A 22938-nucleotide genomic window follows, 5' to 3' on the forward strand; every position below is an offset into this window, starting at 1 on the left:
GACTTTTTATGTAGGGAAAACTAATAGGAAATTTAAAGAATGGATCCTACACCACTTGAATGACATAAGGAACTGTGTGAAGACAGATGCTCTAGCAAATCATGCTATGGAGTGTCCTGGCCATTCTTTTAACTTTACGGCTTTAGAGACCCTTCAGGAAAGTGTAATATAACAGAGATTAATGAAGTTAAGTGGATAGCTGATTTACAGGATGATCAAAAAACCTGTTTGAATGCAATGCTGCTGTTAAAATCAGTATTAGCTATTTAGAAGGCGTCCCTTTTGAAGCCTCTGATTGATTGACTATCGTTCTTAAGTAATTTGGTGAAGCAGAATAATTGAAGGATCTGAAGAAGGCTATTATGCTGAAAGCACTTATCCATTTTTCTGCTTAAGCTCATTTTTTTCTTTTTATGATTCAACTGTTTTAATCATTTTATTAAAGAAGATTTTATCTCCGTGGTGGTCCGAGTTGGATTTTTATTGCTGTTTTTATCATCTCCTAAGGATCTTTAGTGATACACAGAGATTTCTTTGTTTTATTCTTTGGTCAGGTGTTTTGTCTTTAATATCTCTGCATGTCATAAGCTTGTAGATGGCAGAATAATGACCTAACAATTGCTAAATAAACTGTTCTTTAAGGGAGTGCTTCATCTTTGCTCATCTTTGAAGAACTTTTCTCATCCTTGGAACTTTAACTTCATGACTGACAAACTAGCCATCCACCATTTCAACTGGCTGCTTCAGCAGCCTTCCAGTGGTCTGAACATTGGCTCTAGGGGATGGTAACTGCTGAAATGATGCCCTGACCTCAATTACAAAATAAGAATAAGGGGGATAATTCAAACACCGATATAGAAGATACTGTTGTTGGTGGCCATCAACTCTGTCTTGCTTGGTCTTTCCTAAGGGTCAGGTGTTCTCTAAGAAAAACTCTCATTTGATCCTAAAAGTGGTTTTAGAATTGCCCTTTAATCCACCCATTTATCTAGGTCAAGTTTGCTATACTGGCACCTAACATCCCCCCTTAGAGTTTACTGTCCACACAATACTGCTGTCCCATATGACCACTTCAGAGCAAAGGTAATTAGAGCCTAATAGGTTAAAGTATTTTTTTCACGTTCGGAGGTGCAACACCATTGCAACAATATTTGGCCTGATACTGTAAATAACTATATGTGCCAAAAGAAGTCTGCCTAGTTGGCTTGATGTAGCCCCAGTGTGCTGTAACCTGAGCAGGTGTCTACAAGTGGACCCATTAATGTCAGTGTTTTTTTTTTACTGCACCAGAATCTAGGTGGAAGAGAGAGAGAGTCCTCCATAATGTGTGCACTGGCAGTTCAGGTTTTATTGGGAGGGTGCATGTGTTCTAGAAGACAGCCAGGGTTGCAGGTCTTTATTGCTGCAGGTAGGGAGAGACTTGCAGTGACTAAGCAAATCCTTTCAAGGTAGATCACTGCTTTATTTTTTTCCCTCGGGTGACTGACTTCCCGTTGGAGGTTGCTGCTGTCTAGGTCCACTTCAGTAAAAGCATGGCTGTCTCCACTGGCTACTTCTGAAATGTCTCCACTGCAGAGATTTGTGTTGCAACCACTTAGTCATCGGTCATAACTTCATCAAGCATTACTGCTCAGACTCTAATCATAGGAATTTTGTCTCCTTTGATACCTCAGTCCTTCAGAGCATTTTCTCCTTAATCCTGGCCTTTTGCCCTTCCATCAGATTTGACCTTTCAGGGAGGTCCAAATTTTATTACTAATAGTCACCCACTGCATGAGGCTTCTAAGTCAAATAAAACAGTTATATACTTACTACATCAGTTTATATGCAGGAATGCCTTCAGTAGTGGGTGCTCTTGCTGCTCTTATCTTTACCTGGCTCTGGTTGTCTGAACAGTCTCTCCACTAAGCAGCTGTGGATGGGTTATTTGTGTTAGTTGAGCAAGTATATTGTTTTATGTTCTTGTGTTTTTATTTTCTTTATGTCAGGCAGTTCTTTCCTAGTACATTGGAATTGAACTGTGGTTTACATTTAGCTGTACATTCTTAATTCGTTGCATGACTCAGCATGCACTGGAGAAGTACACACAGCCATGTACCAAACATAGGTAAAGTTCTGAATTTTACCAAACTTGATTAGTTCAGGAAATCCCAACAGTCATTCACTGAAGAAGACGGCCTCACAGATCAAATAAAATAGTGACTGTATATCCTTTGTATGCATAATGTGAATTCTTGCAGGTGAATGAGATACTGTACCAAGTTAATGTCCGTCTTTAGAAAGGATGACCATTTTTTTCCTTTACTCTTTTAAGGGCAAAGAGGACAAGAAAGTCACTAATCAGTTACGGTTCAAATGTTTGTAGAACTGCTTATTTTTCTACTGTAAAAAGTAAGTTAATTCTGCTTTTGTGCCAAAAGTCCATTTTTTTGTAATTAGTCTCTTCATGAAGTCCTGTCTTCTATATTATGTCACTGGATAAGAATTGTGTGACCTTGTACCTTTACAGCACATTGAAAGAGGGACTCCTGTTCAAGATAAAGGGCCTCCTTCACATCTGATGTTTTGATGGGCTAGGCATTTTGATGAACTCCACCCAGGGGATCCATTGTCCTGCAACAGACACTAGCCATTCTGGCATACGTATTTTCATTTATTTATTCATCCTTTGTTCACCAAATCCGTCCCACTAGGTTAGTGGCCTCTTTTTAGGGTGACACAGGATGATATTTATACATTCAAGGGAAATTTCACCAGGGCATCAGGGAACATCCCTATTTTTTCTTTAAGTGGCATGGACTATTTTACATCTACCCGAACTGTGACCAACTCAAGAAGGTAAGACCTTGGTTTCTTGTCTCATCTGATGGACAGCACACTCAGAAGTACAGTGTCTCCTAATGCTGCACTTCAATGTCCTCAGTTTAAAAAAATAAAATCATAACAGCTGGAGTGGGAATACAATCCACAGCTTTACCATGGACCTTTGTTCTTAAAAGCTTATAGTTCTTTTATTTTCATTGTCTCATTACAGAGGTGCATGAGGTAATTAGTAGCCACTTCCAGTGATACTGGATAACTTGGAGATGAGAGCTGGTATTGAAAAGCTTCAGTACCTTTCTTTTCTTGGATAAGTTAAACTTTAACCATTTGATCCACATGTCACTCTGTGGTGAAGCTGTTTCAGTAGCCCAGCATTTTGAGTTCTTCTATACTTGTTAATTTATGGCAAAAGCATTGTTTAATTAAATACTAAAAGGGTGTTGAATCATGCTGATACATACCTCTCAACCTATAAGTGCAAGAAATCTGAACAAAGCCACAAATAATTGGGGGGGACAAAGGCTCAAAATTAGGGGCACATGTTAAATATTACTCTCATAAACTTGGAAAGTTACTAAAGTAATAGGTTTTGTGCTAACATGCATAGTGTAAAGGATATGAAGTCTGGAAAATCTTATGTATGCCATTATTTAGTGACTTCAGTCCTCCGGTATTTGCCAGAAAAACACAAACTTTGTGAAGAACAGACCAGGAATATGAGGCAAAAATCTGGACATTCTGTAAAAATGTGGATAGTTGAGACTTATGTGCAGGTAGTATACCTTGTGCTGTGAGCTTGTATTATTTTAAACATTAAGTTTTCAGTGACTAGCATTCTTTACACATCTGTTAGGTTTTTACAGGATAAAACAGAACTTGCATGTCTTTGAAAATAATTTATAGTGTAAATTTCTGTGTGTTAGATTCTACTGCGAGAGGGATGCAAGAAGATTATTGTCTCTGATTGCTTGACCTTACTGAAAAAGATGCATAGGACTCAAAGAAGAGGTATCCGTGTGGGTGGTGAGTAAGCATATCTTGCACTTGTAGTGCCTATACTAAAATTTCCTTAAACTTTTGTAAGAGTGTGAAGCGGTGTATTAAATACTTGATTTTCTTTTTCTATAGAAGAAAATATTTGTGAATCATGCCATAATGCCTTGCTTCCTGGAGGTAAGAAGTAGAAAAAAAATACATATATAGTTGTGTGATGCATGTGTTGTTTTTTTTTTACTTTTCCAGTAGTATGTTCAGCTCATTGCTGGCCTTTGTGTGTACAAGGGGTTAAGCTTCATTTTAGACATGAGGACGTTCTAGTTCATGGTGGAAGTTTTGAACAGACAGAACAGGTTGCTAGACTGTGCAGTACAGAGCAAAACGAATCATTTAAAAGGGTATGGGATCACAAGAATGGGGAAGAGGGTGCACTTGGGCAGACTAGAATAAGCACAAAAACAGAAGTCCACTGTAGTTAACCGTGTTCTATAAAACAAACTAATCCAAGCATAAGAAATGAACCACAGAAATGTTCTAAACTTTGATTAAAAATTCACAATAAAATTAATTTTATTGTGAATTTTTAATTAAAGTTTAGAACATTTCTGTGGTTCGTTTCTTATGCTCAGACTAGAATAAGCATAATCTCCTCTTTTTTAGGCTTAGATATGTGTAGGTACTTATTTATCCAATGTGGTTTTATTTTGCACATAATAAAATCAGCATTTTCTTACATTCAAAATGGCTTTAAATAAGAAATTAGTGAATTATTATTGTTTCTGGTGGTCATTGCACTTCTTAAATTGTTATAAGCCCCACGTTTTCTGCCTGTCCATTCACCATCACTGTCACCTTCACCCTGTTTTTTAGTTATGTCTTCAGATTACTACCACTACATGCACAAGCCACTTACACATTTTTGTAAGCACAATATTATTGTGTTTGATTATGCTGCAATCATTATTGCTAGTAATGTTTGGGTTATGTGTGCAGGAAGTCATTTCTCTGTAGTTAAATAAGAGAATATAAATAGTGAACGATAGTGAAAATGAATGTAGTTTAAGGAGATGAAAACTGCACAAATTAGATTATGCACTGTCAGTGTTGGTGGTTTTTCAGGTACTCATCCTAATAGACTAGTGGTGAGATGATGGAAGTTCATTATCAAAGTACCATATGAATATAAACAAAACTAGGTGAGCATGTGCAGCTTCCTGGTTTCTGTTTGTTTTTGGTTTTAAACTTCTTTCTTTGTTGCGTCTCATCGGTGGAGAAGATAAACTGCTGGGGGTTTGTCTATGTGGGAAAATATAACCTGTTTAAGGAAAAAGAGTTTAGCTTATTGTACAGAAAAAAACAAGTAAATAGAGGATTATCTAGGGGTGTTGATGCTGTAAATTGCGATATCAGTTGGAACACTTTCTTGTCTGCCGTATCAGGTTCACGGTTTTATCTGGTCTGAAGTTTTGTCAAGTTGATTTTACTTGTTAGGTAGTAAAGCTTTGGTTAAGTTACCACTAAGTGATTCACATTGTTAAAATGAAGCATTTTGTAAATGAAGAATCAAATTCTTAGACCTTGTTGTACTTTAAGGTCGTCTTTATTATTGATAGTAATCAGCAGATGAGCACTGCTCCAAGGTTTCTAAGATACAGTGGCTAAACAGAGGGTATTTATGCCTGGGCAAGTCCCTACCCCATTAAGTGTGTGGGTTGTATTTTCTTTGTGATGGGACGAGGTTCAGACAGGGTCTCTGTTAAGCATTATAGGTTTCTAATTATACAATCAGTTTTTATTACAGTAGTGATTAAAAAACAACTTTTCTGGAAAAGTGTTAAAAATTAAGGTTAAAAAATAAACATAGATTAGCATAGTCTTTTTAAGATGAAGCAATGACAGTTCGATTGATCAGTTTCTTCCTCATACAGGTTAGTGTCTTTATGTCTTTTTGCTGAAGAACCAAGATTAAATGAGTTTGCTACTTACCATAAATGTCTTGCCAGTTATAAAGTGCATATTTGTGACAAGTTTTTGAAAGCAAGAATTAAATGTTATCAAGACAGGCAAAGTCATACTAGAATCAAGAACTGACAAAAGTCCTTTTTCCGAGTTCTTGCTGTGTCTTTGGCATGCTGTCTTCTTAGTAAAAAGAAAGGCAGGTAAGGATGCTTAGCCTCATTTGAGTGCAGTGTTGGAGATCTGCAGCACTTTCGTAACTGTTTGTCGGATCTGGTGAAAGTCAGTAGAAGCATTCCGTCTCTTCTAGATATAGGGGGTGTGGGTGGTTTGCGAATCTGGTGTCCTTTGGTTCTAAGACCTTTGTGGTACTTCAGCTCATTCTTGTGGGAAGGTGTCAACAAAGCTAGTGCCTTGTCATCGAGCTTCAATGTATAGGGAAGCTGTTCTGCATTTAACAGAAAGGTGAAGACATCTTATGTTGCCGTCAGCCTTTGGACATTCAGATAGCCTTGCCCAGTTGGTAATGATGAGCCCTGTACTGTGCCATCCCCTTCTGGTCCTTGTTTTTCATTCTGGGATCTAGTCTAAAGAGGCGTCATCCAGGCTTGGAGATTTGAATTCTCTTGTTGGAGTGTAACAATTTCCTGTTTTTTTGAGTGTGCAGGTGTGAAACAAGGTCCTTCTGGGTGCCAACAATAGGGGGGAGTAAGCAAAGTCTCATTTAAGCATTTCCTCAAGTTTGTGATGCCGTTGATGGATTGCAGAGAATTCCTGCCTGGTGTTTTTCAGGCATTCAGTCTTATTTGCCATTCTTGCTCTTTCTTTTGTAATACATTGTTCTCATTCCCTTCCCATTATCTTTGTGCTGTACTATGTCAATGATATGGAAAAGAAAGATTCCATGACCTGCTTTCTCTGCATGTGTTTTGCCATGGAGTTAGTTTGGGCTCTGTGTGTAATGTCTTTGTAGTGCCTTGCTAGTCTGGTCTTCAGTTTATTAATAATTTTCCCAATGTAGAAAGCTGGGTAATGGTGACATTATGCTGTGCAGACTACATTATCAGTGTTGCAGTTACCAAAGTAGTGGCTTGGAAATTTCTTTTTGTTGTTTGGGCAGTAAATTTAGTCCTTATTACTCTTGTACTTGCAATAGGTGCACTTGGTGAGCCACAGGATTAGGTTCCTTTTTTGCACTCTGAGTGGGAGTCTCCATATAGTCCATAACGATGCCCTTCCATATCACTGTTTACCTAAAGAATCTCCTGCCAAGGGTAGCCCAATGTCCGACCAGTATAACAAAGCACAAACACTGTAGACAATGCAGCAAAAAATCCAGACACCAACTTAGAGCTTTTGTCCACTTTTAATTTAACTGAACTTCATCAGAAACAAATTCAGCCATCACACAAACCAATAAATATAAATTTCAAACAGTCACGTGATGAAAAAAACATTCAAAATTTAAAGGCACAGACTTAAGTAATGAAATCACAATAGTATACTACTACAAATACTTGTATTTCAATACCCTAAAAAAAGTATATATACAAAAAATATAAATCACAAAAAAATGTGTATATATGTACTTGTATTGGCAAACATATGCTATAAAAATAACCTATCATGGTCTTTGTGCTTGTAAAAAGCACTTAATGTTAACCAACAGAGAGGTTATGACCTTGGTTGGTTACATAATTTCTGAGGTTATGGGGCTTAGAGACAACAAAGCATGACTGATTCTGGGTAGAGATGGGTTGATTTGCAGTGAGCCTGGGTCTGTGGCTATGGTTGCCACTTTAAGTGCTGTGACTGACAAAGTAGTTAACTACAGACTGGCTTTCCCTATTCCAGTATCTAATGAAATGGGCATGATTAGGTCCATTCTTTTTGACAACTGGAAAGTTATTTTAGGAAATCCAGATTTAGCAAAGATTTTGGGTAACAAACCATTGATTACTTACAAAAAGACAGTAAACATCAAATCCATTCTTGAGAGTGATAGAAGTGACAAGAAGAGAGAGGTTAACAGTCCAGTTACTTACCCTTGTGGTCAGTGTCGACAGTGTAGATTTATTATGGGTTCATCTTCTATTGAATTCAAATACATCAACATGACATTTTGGGCTAAGGATCATTACACTTGTGAAACAATGTGGCGGTTTGCAATTCCTGCAAAAAAATTTTATGTAGGAAAAACAATTAGACAATTAGAGCTTTAAATAGGAGGGTTTATGAACATACCCTGGCTATTAAGAAAAAAGATGCCTCTAACGCTTTAGCCAGACTTTCATCAGTTTGTGTTGATTTTAAGAAATTTTCTTTTTTTGTTGTGGTGCAAGTAGATGTCAGCTTGTTTAGTGGAAATTTTAAGATAATTTTAGAATGATTTGAAAGTCTTTGGCATATATTGGTGGCTGATCAGCCCCCAGGTCTCAATGAGATGGTTAACATTAAGTGCTTTTTACAAGAACAAAGACCATGATATGTTTTTTTATAACATATGTTTGCCAGTGCAAGTATATATATATATATATATATATATATATATATATATATATATATATATATATATATATATATATATGTGTGTGTGTGCATATATATATATATATATATATATATATATATATATATATATATATATATATATATATATATATATATATATATGTGTGTGTATACACACACACACACATATATACATTTTTTGTCATTTATATTTTTTGTTTGTATACTTTTTTTAGGGTATTGAAATATAAATATTTGTTGTAGTATACTATTATGATTTTATTATTTAAGGCTGTTCCTTTAAATTTTGAATGATTTCTTTATCATGTGACAGTTTGAAATTTATATTTATTCGTTTGTGTGATGGGTGAATTTGTTTCTGATGATAAAGTTTAGTTAAATTAAAAGTGGAGCCATGAATGTGATGTAGGATACACCTACTCATGACTGCTTTCCTGCCAGTCCAAATGCCATTGTCAAACATCTGAATACCCTTCTGCTGATCTGTTCTTTTGCCTCTTACTTCAGCCAAGAGAGTGTCTGAACTTCAGGATGCCATTTTTTTCACAGAGACAGGGTGCCTCTTAGTACTAATCCTTCTTTTATGACCAAGGTGGTCAATGAGTTGTCCCTTAATCAGTCTAGTCATCTTCTTTCCTTTTTTCTGTCTCTACAGTCTTCCATTGAGAGGTTTCTTCACACCTTGGATTTGTGTATATAGCTCAGATATTGTTTTTATAAAACTAAAGTTATTCACAAGTCTTAGCTTTTTGTTTCCTTTCTCCCCACTGCTTGGGGTTGGATTTTTTCTAAGCAAACCCTCTCTTAGTGGATTTCTAAGGCCATTTCCTTTTGTTATGTTTTTCATGGCAAATGCCTTTCTTCTTCTGTAAACGCCCATTCTGTTATGGCGGTTGCCTCCTCTGGTGTCTTTTTCAAGGGTCTGGATACCAGTTCTATCCTTGAGGCTGCTACTTGTCCCTCTGTTTATACCTTCACTAAGCATGACAAGTTGAATATTATTTAGAGAGCCCAGGCAGAGCTTAATGATGTACTCAGTGAAAGGCTCTATATCCTTCAAGATTCGGGCTTTCTGAAGTCCTTGTGATTTGATTATGCTGTATTTATTTCTGTAAGGGTACATGCTGTTACTGTGTAAAAGGAAGTTGACTCTGGTGGGTTTCTAACACAGGGCATTTGAGAGTTGTCCTGTTCTTTCGTTCCTTCTAATCCATCAAGTCTAGGAAGTTAATGGATTCCTTGCAGATCGCTGAGGTGAATTTAAAGAAGCTGGTGGAAATATTGATGTGGTTGATAAAATTCTCCAGGCTTACAAAGTTGCTGTTCCAGATAATGAATATATCATCTATGATTCTGAGATAGCACCCTATGTGCTGGAAAAGGGGAAAATGTAGACATGTTCTTCTTCCCATTTACCAAGTGCCATATTTGTTATGCTCAGGGCCATGACTGTCCCTTGGCTATTCCCATTGTCTGTTTGAAACAGTGCCTCTCAAACTGTAAGTAGTTGATGTTCAGTACGAGTTTCGGTAGTCTACCTGTCATTTTGTTTTCCCTTGTTGATGCTTCTCATTCTTTAGTGTAGGCGTCAATCACTGTGGAAATGCAGCAATCATGTGGGAGTACTGTGTATAGTGCTTCAACATCTGTGCTAACCAGATAGGACTCTAGTTCAATTTTTGTGTATCTGATCTTTTTGAGAAAGTCCAAGTCGATGATGAAAGATTTGTTTTTCTCAGCTAATGGTTTGATTTAAATATCAAGTAAAATCAAGATGGGTTCCATTATAGATCCCCCGCTAGCCACGACTGGTCTGTAGGGGGATGTAGGAGGTTTTTTGTGAGGCTTTAGGATCCCAAATAAATTTGGAATTTTCATTTAGGTTGCCATCAGGAAGTCATGTAGGTTGTTCCCAATAAGCCGTTCCTCATTGAGGTTCAGGATTTGCTCATACACTGTCTTGACCTTCCCTATGCCCACTGTGCTGTAAAATTTAAGGTTATTAAGAAGCTTCAGGATCTTGTGGAAATAAACTGAGCCATCTGTTTTCACTATTCCTCCTCCTTTGTCCACTTTCATTATCCTTCTTAACTTATCCTTGCTTAAGTTTGTAAGTGCCAGAGCTTCATCTTTGTTGAGGTTGTAGAGTCTTCTCTTGGGTCATTTTTTCCAAGATTTTACAGATGTCATTCTCACATTTGTTTTCTCATTCGTAGATAATTGGGAGGGAGAGCAGAAAATGATTTTTTTTCCATTTTAGTGTGCTGGTTAAGCTGTCTGGGGTTCCTCTTTCTCCTGCTGGGTAGTCCTTTTATGAAAGTAAACAGTTTCAGGTCTGTGATGGTGCTGATTAGGTTGCTTCCTTGGTGTGTATTGAATGTGAGAACCTTTTAAAAAAAACTTGGGAGTTCAGTGTTATCCAAGTTTTTTTTTGAGTGATTCCATAGTTCAAGGTGCTTGGTTGAGGGTCTTGTTGTCCCCTCCCTTATTGGTTCATCAGCTCCATAAATGGGATCCAAAAGTGCTTCAAACCCCTTTTACCCTTCCACTTTTTGTTCATTTGTCATTAGCTGCCTTGTGGCAGTTTCTCAACCCTGGTTGGTATTGATGTCCTTCCGTACTACTGTTAAAGTATTCTTTACAAAAGGGATTCCCTGCCAAGGTAGCCCAATGTCCAGCCAGTATACCAAAGCCTTATGTTTTTATAGAAATTGTATGTCACACACATACTGCCCACTCAAGGTGTTGGGCATAAAGGTGATGTATGGAGATACATACCTCAGAACTTCTTTGCCACCAGTCCAAACACCATCATTGAATGTTGATCCGAATGCTCCTTCTTCTGCACTGGTTGCCAAGCTGTGTTTCAGATAAGTGCCCCATTGGGGTTTCTTCTCATCTTTTTTTTCTTTTTCTGTGTTGTGGATTTATATGTAATCCAGAAAGGGAAAATGTCCATGTGGGAGGCAGATTCTCCTTAAGGATCATCATAACCAGTGTCTTTTTTGTTTGGATGCTTCTCCTGATCATGTGCACTGTTCCATCTGCCATGCATTTGCCCCTAAGATCCTATGTAGTCTTCTGACTTCCTTGTCCACCTTCCTGGAGAACTGTGGTCTTACACTGTTGGCCCAGGGCACGATGGCAGAATCCTCCCATCCCAAATGTCAGCTTCCTGCCAAGAAAAATGTCAGAAGAGTTAGGTCTGAGTCAGTTGCTGTACCACCTCTTTCAGATGTCTCTCTAGTGGCTGGTGAAGACCCAGAGGATCACCCAGTTGTTAAGTTGGATTCCTCAGCCGTGACTGCATCAGTGGCAGGCATGGATCTGACTTCTTGCACATCCTCGGAGGCTCTGCAGATGTCCACTTTAGATGTTGGGGGAGAACCTCGCCTGATCATTTCAGAAGATCCAAGGGGGATTCTGTAGATACTTGTTCGGGACGAGATTCCTGCACTGTTAATTGAAAGTAGACAATGGTCTGGACTTCCTAGGGTGTTTACGGAAGATGTCCCTCAAAAGAAAAATAACAAAAACTAAGCATATTTCTCCTGCTGCTAAGGATTCCCAGTGTGATGGGCAGGATTTTACCTGGGGTTGTTTAATGCATTGATGGCATTGAAGCCTCCCAAGGAGTTTCTATATCTGCTCCCCCTTGGTCCTGTACCCCACTTAAGACGCCCAGAGAGCAGGATTCTTCTGATGAGGATTTAGATTTCTGGGAAAGAGTCTTTGGCATATTCCTCTCAGATCCCTTCTCCTGTGGATTATGGCTGTAAAGAGGAAGACTCTATTAGCCCAGACTCTTCTTTTGAAGAACTGTCCTTTGGGGACACTGTTTCGCATGTGATGGAGTACTGTAAATTAGACTGTTCTCAGGTTTCTGACATTCAGAAGAGGTGTTATGTACTACTCCAGATGGAGTCCCCTAAGCACTCTGTTGTACCTCCTTCTTGGCTGCTCTGTTGATGCCTTTTCTGCTGCTGCTGTAGCCCCAGACACTCAACCTCCAGCTCCTAAGAAATATGACAAGTTTTACAAGGTGCCTGATGACTGTAAGTTTCTCTACAAATGTCCTTCTGCTGACCCATCTGTGTTGCCTGTCTCTTCTGACAAACATTCTAAGCTTTTGCCATCTAGTAAGCTTCTTCCTTCAGACAAGGCAGTAGGGCATGGAACGACTGGGCAAGTAAGTCTATACTGCTGCCACCATGGCCTTTCTGGATATCTGTTAACAGACTCTTCTTTTTTAGAGCTATTTCTGACCTTTCTGATTCTGAAGGTAAGACCTTGGCCACCTCATCCAGGGCTCCTGCTTTTGGTTCTGTTTTGAGATGCTGCTCATTGCTTCGGCTTCCAGCCTTTGCCTGGTGATATCAAGACTAAAGTGTTGGATGGTCCTCTTGATAATAAGAACTTCTTTGGTTCTGCAGCTGGTGAGCTTTTTAAGTCTCTGCAAGATAAGGGAAAAGGCCTTACAGGATTTGAAGCATATTTTGTCTCTCCTATTCCCTAGTTCAAGAAGAATTATCCTTCTAAATCTGCCTTGCCCTTCCCCAAAGGTAAAAAGGGTACTGGGTGGGTTCCTCAAGCTAATTCTACTCAGATTCCCACTTCTCAAAAACCTCCTTTTCAAGACAAATCAGTTTCCATCCAACTGTCTGTTTTCCCGTTTTCTCAGTCAGGTTCCTTTATCTGTTCATATTTCCCATTCCCTTCCCAGTTGATTAAGGATTACTCAAGACTCTTGGGTTCTGTCCATCATCTGTCAGGGGTACTTCATGGTGTGGATATCCTTTCCTACCTTTCTGGGTATCCCTCAACCTCCTCAGGAACAGCTTATTTTCTTTCCAAAACTTCAGGGCCTTATAGCTCAAAGCATGATTCAAGCTGTTCCCCCTTCCCATGAGAGGAAGGGGTTTTATTCCATAATGTTTCTGGTTCCTAGAAAGGAAGCCATCTGAAGGCCCATTATGGACCTCTCTTAGCTCAACACCTTTCTTAAGATCCCTTCCTTCTGGATCGTATTCCTTCAGACCATGTTTCTTCCTCTTCTCCGCCCCAGGCTTTCCTGGTCTGTTTAGATCTCAAGGAGGCTTATCTTCACATCCCTGTTCATCTCCTTTTCATGAAGATTTTGCATTTCTCTGTTTCTTCCTTGCATTTTCAGTTCTTTGCATTGCCCTTTGGCCTTTCTACTGCCCCAATGGTTTTCAACAAATGCCTTGCTCCTGTGATTGCTTTTTGCAGGAAGAGAGGAGTTCAAAGCTTTCCCTATCTGGATGACCTCCTCATTCAGGCTTCTTCCTCTGAGACCCTGCTTCACCACCTCCACTGTACTGTTTGTCTCTTGCAAAGCCTGGGGTATACATTAAACTTCCAGAAAGCAGCCCTGGTTCCTCCTCGGGGTCATGTGTTTCTCAGTTGCAGACTCCATAAGATCCCTATGCTGGACTCCCTGCCTCCTCCCAAGGCTCTTTCTGTGATTGCCTTTTTTCAGTAACTTATTGCTCAAAATGTAATTATGGCTAGAGAGTTTCTCAGGGCTCTAGGATTCGTGGCCTCCACCATTCCTATAGTACCTCTAACCAGGCTTCAAAAAGAGAAAAATACAGTTGTTCCTAAGGTCTGTATGGCTCCAGCATTGTCATCCTCTGGATTTTCTAGTCCCTTTTTCTTCCATGCTTCAAACTCAAGCTTCATTGCTGGATTCGTTAGCTGTCTGTCAGCCTGGGAGTTCCCATTCAGGAACTTTTTTCAGATGTGTCAGACGCAGGGTGGGGAGCCTCTTTTGGTCCCCTCAGGGTTTCTAGCCCCACATCAGGGGTTAGACCACATCAGTGTCAAGGAGCTGAGAGCTCTCCTTTTTGCCCTTCAGGGTTTTCACTCTCTTTTTCTTCCAGATCCTCTCAAAATCTTTACAGACAGTATCACAGTACTGTGGTACATCAACAAGCAAGAGGGGACACTGTCCTACCTTTTTTGCAGACTGACTCTTCAAATTTGGGATCTAGCTCTCCAGTGTCAAGTGACTCTCTAGGTTGTATATATTCCTTCAGACCAAAACATAGTGGCAGACTCTCTGAGCAAGCCTGTAACACAGGCTCACAAATAGATGCTTCACAGAGATATGCTTCTGGGCATTGTCCATCAGTGGGTACTCCTCAGGTAGATGCTTTTTCCCCCCTTTGAACAGACAACTTCCTTTTTTGTGCACCAGAGTCCATGTCCTCTGGCCTGGAAGGTGGTGGTTATGCCCTACACTTTGAGCAGGGAGCATATATGTGATGTCTATAAAGATCTAAGGCTTTGGTATACTGGACAGACATTGGGCTTCCCTTATCAGGGAATCCCTTTTGTAAAGAATACTACAACAGTGAAGATAAGGACATGTACTGTTATGGTAAGATTTTACACAACTTTACTGTCTCTGGAGTAGTGTGCTGGTGGAGTCAGTTGAGGTGTTGTCTGTTTTATTTCCTTGTTCTTTGGGATGGCCCTGTTGTTCTGTGTAGGTTCTTGGGAAGGTTGTTGGTGTGGAGGTCCAGATCTGGCTCCTGGGAGGGTTAGTCCTTCTTGAAAATCCTGCTGGGAGTGGCCTGGGTCTTTGGAAGTCTGTTTTTTCTATCAATGGGCCTGGTTGGTGTGTTTCTTTCCTATGGTGCCATTGTGTTCATTGTATTTGTTAGTTTCCTTTTGTTGTTGGATAAACTTAACTGTAGTCTTCATTCTTCTCCTGTTGGAGTGTTGCTCATCCTGCATGTCTCTCCTGATCCTATGAAGCTTCTTTTAACTCATTACAGCTGAGTGACTTCTCCAGGCATTTCTGCAGTTACACCCTACTGCTCCTCTAGGCGTCAAATATTGCCTGTTCATATTTGCATTAATAATTCCAAAACCATGTTACATACAAGGTATCGGAAAATTTTATCTTGAAGCATACATGATAGCAACACAATTGTATTGATATATGACCTCTGTCAATGGGTATTTGTTAAAAATGTAAGGTGATAACTTCATTTTTTTAAATGCTGCAGCCACACTCACTAGGAGTTAAAGGTACACACTCAAAAGAGCTCTGCTGGAGGGAAGAGTTTTCCAGAGGATGTCTTAGAATTTGGTTTCTCTGTTTGGGCTGTCCACGCATGCTTCCACAAGTGTTGTCAGTTTTGGTTGAGTTTCCTTAAGTTGATTGTGGTTGTGCCTGATGACAAGAATGTCAAGCAGTTTAAGCCTGGTCTCCTTTAAGGCATTTTTTCCATTTAGTCGTTAGGGTTTCGTCAGTGTTCCTCCAGATTGTTTTTTGTAGTTGTAGCTCCATGTGTACTCATCTGTTGGTTAGGCTTATCTTTTAAGTAAAGTTCTTCCCATTGCAGACCATTAGCCCATTCATGTTCTGTGCAGATGTCGGCTGTTGGTTGTGGTCTATGAATATGGTTTTGGGTGGTCTCCCTGTTGTGTTTAGTCTTGCCTGTTATTGTACGGGGGGGGGGGGTGAGAAATTCTCTTGAAACAGGATGCCTTTTGGTTGCTTAGTATCATTGTAGAAAGAAGGATCTTTCTTAGTTATGCGATCTATAATCTAGGATTGTGCAGGGCTCACACTACCCATTCCCAAGTTCTCAATGGTTCTTGGGCTTAAGTCAAATGAATTCAGTGGTCTCACCTAACCCAGAATGTGGTCATCAGCTGCAAAGCTGTCTTTCCCATTGGATTATGGAGGGAGTGAGCCTAAAAGAATAAAAACAAAACTAGATGAGTGTGTGTAGCTTCCTGATTATATTTGTTTTCCATTTCAAATTTGCACCTCGTCTGAGGAACAGATATACTGCTGTGTTTGGCCTGTTGTGGCAGAATATAACCTTTTTAAGAAAATGAGGTTAATTAGTTTATTGTATGGAAAAAAAACAAGTAAATAAAGAATTGTCCAATGTTTTTGATGCTGTATTCTGCATCGTCTTTTATCTCTGTTATCTCAGTTCACTTGAGCATTGATACTTAGTGGAACACTTCCTTCTCTGTTATATTAGGTTTGTGGTTTTATCTATTTCAAAGTTTTGTCAAGTTGCTATTATCTTATATGGAGTAAAGCTTTGGTTAAGTAATCAGTCAGTAATTTGCACAATTAAATATTTTTGTAAATGAAGAATCAAATTCTGAATACTTGTAGTTTAAGGTCTTTAGTATCGGCAGTAATCAGCAGGTGAGTGCTTCTGTAAGGTTTCTAAGTTACAGTGGCTAAGCAGAGGGTATTTATGCGATCTGGATCAGGGCATGCCTGGGCATGTCACTTCCCAGTTTAGTGTGTGGGTTGGATTTACTTTGTGATGACATTGCAGGCATGGTTCAGCCAGGGTTGCTCCCAATCCTTACAGGTTTCTAATTACATTATCCGTTTATAGTACCATAATCAATAAAAAAAAAAAACATTTCTGAAAAAGCATTAAAAACTAAGGTTAAAAAATAAACTATTAGAATGGTCCTTTTTAGGTGAAGCAATGACAGTTCCTTTGATCGGTTTCTTCCTGGTACAGGTGATGTCTTTGTCTTTTTGTCTAATGAGCTAAAGAACTAAGATTAAATAAGTTTGCTATTTACCATAAATGTCTTGCCAGTTCTAAAGAGAAGATTTGTACCAGTTTTTTTGAAAACAAGAATTAAATGTTATCAAAGTTGTTTAAGACAGTTAGGCAACGTCATGCTATAATCAAGAAGTGACAAAAGTCATTTTTCTTTATGAAAAAAGTGACTTAGATTTCTTTCATTTGTCTAGTAGTAGCAATATTTATGACATATGCTGTCCTTAGCTAAAATCTAAACATATTAGCCTGAGTTGCTTCCAGTTTATCAGTATGGCCAGCAGAATTTGAAAGTACTTTCTTTCAAAGTCACTGAAAGCATAACTGTAGCAGTAGTTCCTTAGTCTTTGCCATCATATACACAGGTACTATCTGACCATTAGATGCATTTCATTTTTGTTTTTATAGTTCATACACACTACGTACACTGAACTGATTTGTAGTCAACTTTCTAAGTCTTTTTTGGTGGGGAGCTTTGCCTGTCTGTAAAATCCCTCAAATGCATACAATCCTGGGCTGCAAATAAGACTCCAGCAAATAAGCCACAAATTAAAAATCAATTCAGTCAAGTGTTTTCATCCCAAAACACAACCAGGACTTCATCAGAACTGAATGCATACATTGTTCATCATTTTTAAATAGTAACATTCAACATGGTGTCCTTAAATGAACTATCCCACCAAAAAAAATCCTTAGTTTGCCTGACACGCTGCTTAGTGTAATCAGCTCCAAGTTCACTGCACCTCACAATAAAAAAGTACTCCACAAAGTGGTCTCAGTGATACATGCAGTGACTGAACTGTCCGCAATCATCTGCAGCACTTAAAACACAGAATAATGTCACACTCAGTAGCAATTTTGCTATTTATGCTTCAAAGTGGTATGTTGGATTACAGCACAGTGGTGGGCTGCCATTTCAATTTTCATATAAATAAAGCTGAACTTTTTAACCAGTGACTGACACATATCAAGGGTCTTGCTTTAGAACCATACTTCTTTCTGTTTTTAATTAACACAGCTTCTGTTAGGCAGGCCCACTGCCTGTAGTGAAACGGTAGTGTTTAACTAATCACTATCCCAAGTTATAGTTGCGAGGTTAGTGTAATCTCATGAAGTCTGTCATTCTTTCTTTTCCAGATAGCTGCTTAGGAAAATTTAATTCTGTGTCCTTCTCTTCAGCATCATACTTCATTCCGTAGCTTTGCACTGCTCCCTCAAATATTATAAATATTAGTTCTTGGTACTCCTCAGATGTCCTAAGTATGAATTTTGTACCCTTCACTCCACTTTCTATGTTGTGCTACAGATTCTGAACAACAGCTGGATGTCAGGTTAGCTCACTCTAAACCATTTTGCTTTGCTACACAGGCTTCTGTTTCATTGCACCACCTGTAAGCAACTCTTTTCTTGATACCCATGTCCGTATTACTGCCTCTATGTGTTTTTGTTCTTGAGAACTTACCTGTAATTGTAGATGTAGTGAAGTATGTTGTTGTATATTGATTGCGCCATCCAGATAGTGGCCTGAGATATCTCCTTCTACATGCAAAACATGTATGGAGCAGCAAGCAACTGGAGTTTAATTATTGTCCTTGGCACTGAAGGAACCATATGGGGAGAAAGGGGGAGTGAAGGGGTATGTCCCACTTAACTCTTCTAGGGGTAGTATGGTAGCTGGTGCTTGGGAACACATAGGGAAGTGTGATTTCTAATATGGAGGTCAGTGAAACCATTTCTCTTGCTTGAGAAGAGAGGACAGAGCTGCACTGCCAGTGTCCCTTGCAGAACTGAAGGACGATCAATCTAGATGGCCCATTGCATGTTCCCCTTTGGTATTGCAAGCTGGGTACTCACAGGAGAATGTAAGGCTAAGACCCATAATGGCTGTCTAAACAATGGCTCCTGTCAGTCAACCCTTACCCTGATGATAGGGAGCGAATAGACTTATTGGTCAGGACGTGGCTGATGGTCGACAAGCATCAGAGGAAAAGAGAGATTAAAAAAAAAACACATGGAAATATAGGACACAGGACTTCCACCAGCATGGGAAGCTATCTAAAAACCTTAAATAACAAAAAATCCAGCACTGATTACAAGAAACAAATGTTTTAATTAAGCTGTAGAAAACCCAAGCATACCTCACTTTTCAGCCATGCACCCCAAAAGTTGTGGCCATTCCTCCTGTTATTAATGAAGGGGATGAGAGACATTTATTCCACCCTGGGCCACAGCAAAAGGCTTGCTTCCAAGCAACAAGCAGTTCTGCCTGCCCCAGCTGTCCTGGCCATGATGCCAATAACATCCCTGCCATCTCAGCAGTCACAGTCCTGGGCATGATCCAGAATTGCCTTAGGAAAAAATAGATGTGAAGTTGTTCTATCTCGCCGTTCATTCTTACAGATGGGTTCAGAGCTGATCCTCGGCTCCAAGTCGGCCTACTACAAAGCTCGAGGTCTTCAGATAGCTTGAGGCCAAGTCCCTATCCCATGATGCACCTAGAGTTACCTCAGATCTAGTTTGCCACTGCAATAGAGAGTTCCGCTAGCTCGGGCCAGTAAAAAAACTTATTTTCTTAAAAATATTTCATAATATTGATAAATCTTTCTGAATTATAGTTTTAGATACTTGGATAAGCTCTTATAGCTTTTTCTGTATTTCCCCTCCCTTGGTGTGCCTCTTTCTTAAATTAGTATTTAGCTCTTTTGGCCTTGTTTTACTTAGGCTTAGTTATCTTTATTAGTACTTTAGATTATAATGTGTGTGCTTAGATAGTGAACTTCCTGTCACAGCTTGTTACATTTAACCTTTACAGTTTGAATAGTGACCTTTTTTGTCACAGCTTTAAAATAATTAGTGTTAGAGCTTAGATATAAGTGTGTGTAATAGTAGTTTTTAGTATAGTTGTGTGCCTTTAGATAGTGACTTTCTGTCACAACTTTGATATATTTATCTATTTACAGTTTATAGTTGTGTGTGTGTGCTGACTATTTAGTGTGTATGTATGTGTGCATATATATATATATATATATATATATATATATATATATATTTGTTTGTATGTGTGTATATATGTGTGTGTATACATGTGACATGAAAAATGTAAAAAATTGTTATATATATTTTTTTTAAGAGAAGGGAGTGGGAGAATTTTTTGATAGGCTGGCTGTTGTTTTGTGATTAATGATGCTCCTATTTAAATTGTAAGTTTAATTAGTTTTTATATCACTGATGAAGGGTGTAGACCTGAAAGCTCTGTTTGTGCAATAAACTTGATTTTGTTCGACGTGGTTGTGGTTGTTGAACTGACAACTATTTAGCCCATAGTTTTAAAATGGCTTGTTTGATAATTATTGCTTGAGTGTGTATAGTTTTTACAGCACCCTTTTTGATACTGTGTGATAGTATTGCTGACCAAGACAAAGACAAACACCCTAAATCCGGGTTTAAGAAATGTCCCAAATGTGGGCAGAAAATGTCTGTCACTGACAGTCATGTGAATTGTGTTTATTGTTTGGGAGCATTGCATCTCCAGGAAAGCTGCTCCATCTGTCATTCTTTCTCTTCTAGGGTTCTCCAGGAGAGAAAGAGAAAATTGATCATCAGATGTTTACTTAAACCTTCATTCCAAGAAACTTTGAGCGACCAAGATGGATCCAGCAAATCCTCAAGGTCTTCCAAGACTTCTACTTCTTAGGTTAAGAAATCTAAAAAATCTTCGACGTCAGTTCCACAGACCTCAGAGCCGACTGTCTTGTCCTTTCAGAGCCGGTCCCCGGTTTTGGAACCAGTTTCCGAAGTGCCTAAGTCTCCACTCCTGCAGTCTTTACCTCCTTCTATCCACTCATCTCAGTCTTCGATTAGCCTTTCCGATTTGGATGTGGATCATGTGGTGCAGAAGCTTTTACAGGCACCGGCCTTTGCTAAATTCTTATCGGCTCTGACCCAAACGGCTTCGGAACCGAAGACCCTTTTACCAGCTATTACTCTTCCTCCTCAGAGCCATACCGGTCCTTCGGAGCTGGAGGAGTCAGACTTGATGATCGTTGAGCCTTCGGAGCCGACACCTGCTCCAGTGTCTTTGGCTCCATTTACTCTGACGCCCTCTGTGCCGATCGAGGAATCTAGGAGCTGACACTCTCTGGTCGGATCTGGGGAGGATAGTCGAACCGACTTTTCGGTTCCAACTCTGCCTCTTGAGGCTTCGGCTCGGATGAGCTCGGCTCCTACCTCTGCCTCGGAGCCCACTGTCCGGGGGTATCAACGGTTTCCTCAGATCCGTCAGTCCCTTCTCATCGGAGCAGAGGTGCCATCAAAGCCAAGAGAAGAGTTATGCCTCCTAAGACATCTTCGACTTCAGGTCTGGCTATCTCCTGCCCTGAAGCGCCTGTGTCTGCTTCTGTTTCACAGATCCTTGCCAAGCATAGAGACCCAGAGCCTCAGGAAGCCCCATTGGGTGGCCCCTGCTCTTCCAAAACCTCATCAGAAGCCCACACTGATGAGGTTCCCAGGAAGAGAATCTGTAAGAGGAAGCATTTAGACTCCCCACAGGAGTCCCTGACATCTGATACCGACTTGGATGAATCAGAAGGGTCCCCCCACGGTCCCCCTCTGAGGATATCTCATTTGCTGAGATATTGGAAAATCTTAGGCAGAGGGGTGACTGGCAGTCCACCAACCCTACTGAAGATGAGTTGCTTCTCCTGAAGGCTTTCGGGTCACAGCCCTCCAACTCTTGGGTATCTCCGCCCTTCGATGAGCTTATGCAGCTAGTCTCATAGTTTTCATAGTTTCATAGTTTAGTACTAGGCTATCTGCCCTAGGGCATTTATAAGCCTAGCCATAGTGTATGTGGCTTTTGCCACCCCATGTAATGGTACAAAAGTATAGATTTAGTTTACTGTGCCTCTGTCTAGTAGTGACACAGAGATGACCCCCAGGGTAAACCTACGATCTCCCATCCACTCGTCAAGATTTCTCTTGAAGAGAGTCAGTGAGGGGCTCTGCCTAACATGAACTGGGATCCTGTTCCAGAGTGTGGGAAGCCTCTGAGTTATGAATCTGTCCCTCCAGCATGTCCTATTCATATTTGTGCTGAGGTTTAGATCTTTAGCTCTCGTGGTTCTGATGAGTTTGGATTTTTTGAGATGGAGCATGTCCATCAATTCCTGATTGGACATGGCCTTGTACATCAGGCATAGATCACCTCTGAGTAGGCGGTATGCTACTAAATAGAGCTGGAGTTTCTTTAGTCTGGCAGCATATGACATATGTTGGAGACCCTTGATCCTCTTGGTGAGGTACTTTTGGGGTCTCTCCAGCTGCTGCAGGTGCCAGGTGAGGTACATACCAAATGGGGCATTGTACTCCATCATGGGCCTGATAAGGGAGGAGTATAGGGGTACAATGACCTCCTTTGATCTGGATGTGAATCCCTTCATGATAAGGTGGGCAATGTAGAAGGTCTTTCTAACCACTTTGGCAACGTGGGTGTCGAATGAGAGGTCACTGTCAACTTGGGTCCCCAGGTCTCTGATTACTTTTTCCGTACTCAGTGGGTTACTGCCTATGTGATAATTTGTGGGTACTTTGTTTTTCCCAAAGGGGATGACTATACATTTTTTGACATTTAGTTTAAGGCCATGACTTCAGCACCAGTTGTCCGTCTCAGTAAGGCCTTTCTGTAGGATGCATGTGTCAGCTGGTGTATCGACTATGGCGCCTAGTTTGCAGTCATCTGTGAACTTTGTCAGCCACAACCCTCCCATGTTTGCTTTCACATCTGAGAAATAAATGCCGAACAATAGGGGTCCCAGGACAGAGCCCTGTGGGACACCACTTGTGACTGGCTTTGAGTCTGACATAGCTCCAGCGATTTTGACTTTATGGGTTCTGTCCTTTAGCCAGTTTGCAAACCATCTTGTGACATATGGGTTTACATTTAAGCTGTTGAGCTTGTCTATGATGCCTGAGTGGGGTATTGTGTCGAAGGCTTTAGCCAAGTCCAGGTAGGCTGTATGGACTGCTTTGCCCTCATCAGTGGCTCTAGTGACTG

At 40.0% G+C, this 22938-nt stretch overlaps 1 protein-coding gene across 2 annotated transcripts in view; it reads left to right on the forward strand.

Moving 5' to 3' along the window:
- Positions 1–22938, forward strand: part of VPS41 (VPS41 subunit of HOPS complex) — a 2347711-nt gene that overhangs the window by 2221091 nt on the left and 103682 nt on the right. For both annotated transcript variants that reach the window (XM_044064839.1, XM_044064840.1), the window contains exons 26-27: positions 3747–3846; positions 3952–3996. In XM_044064839.1, coding sequence (XP_043920774.1) covers positions 3747–3846; positions 3952–3996 — 145 coding nt within the window. The remainder of the gene's footprint in view (positions 1–3746; positions 3847–3951; positions 3997–22938) is intronic.

The sequence above is a fragment of the Protopterus annectens genome, chromosome 3.part0, assembly GCF_019279795.1.
Source record: "Protopterus annectens isolate FY-2018-M chromosome 3.part0, PAN1.0, whole genome shotgun sequence".
NCBI lineage: Eukaryota > Metazoa > Chordata > Ceratodontiformes > Protopteridae > Protopterus > Protopterus annectens.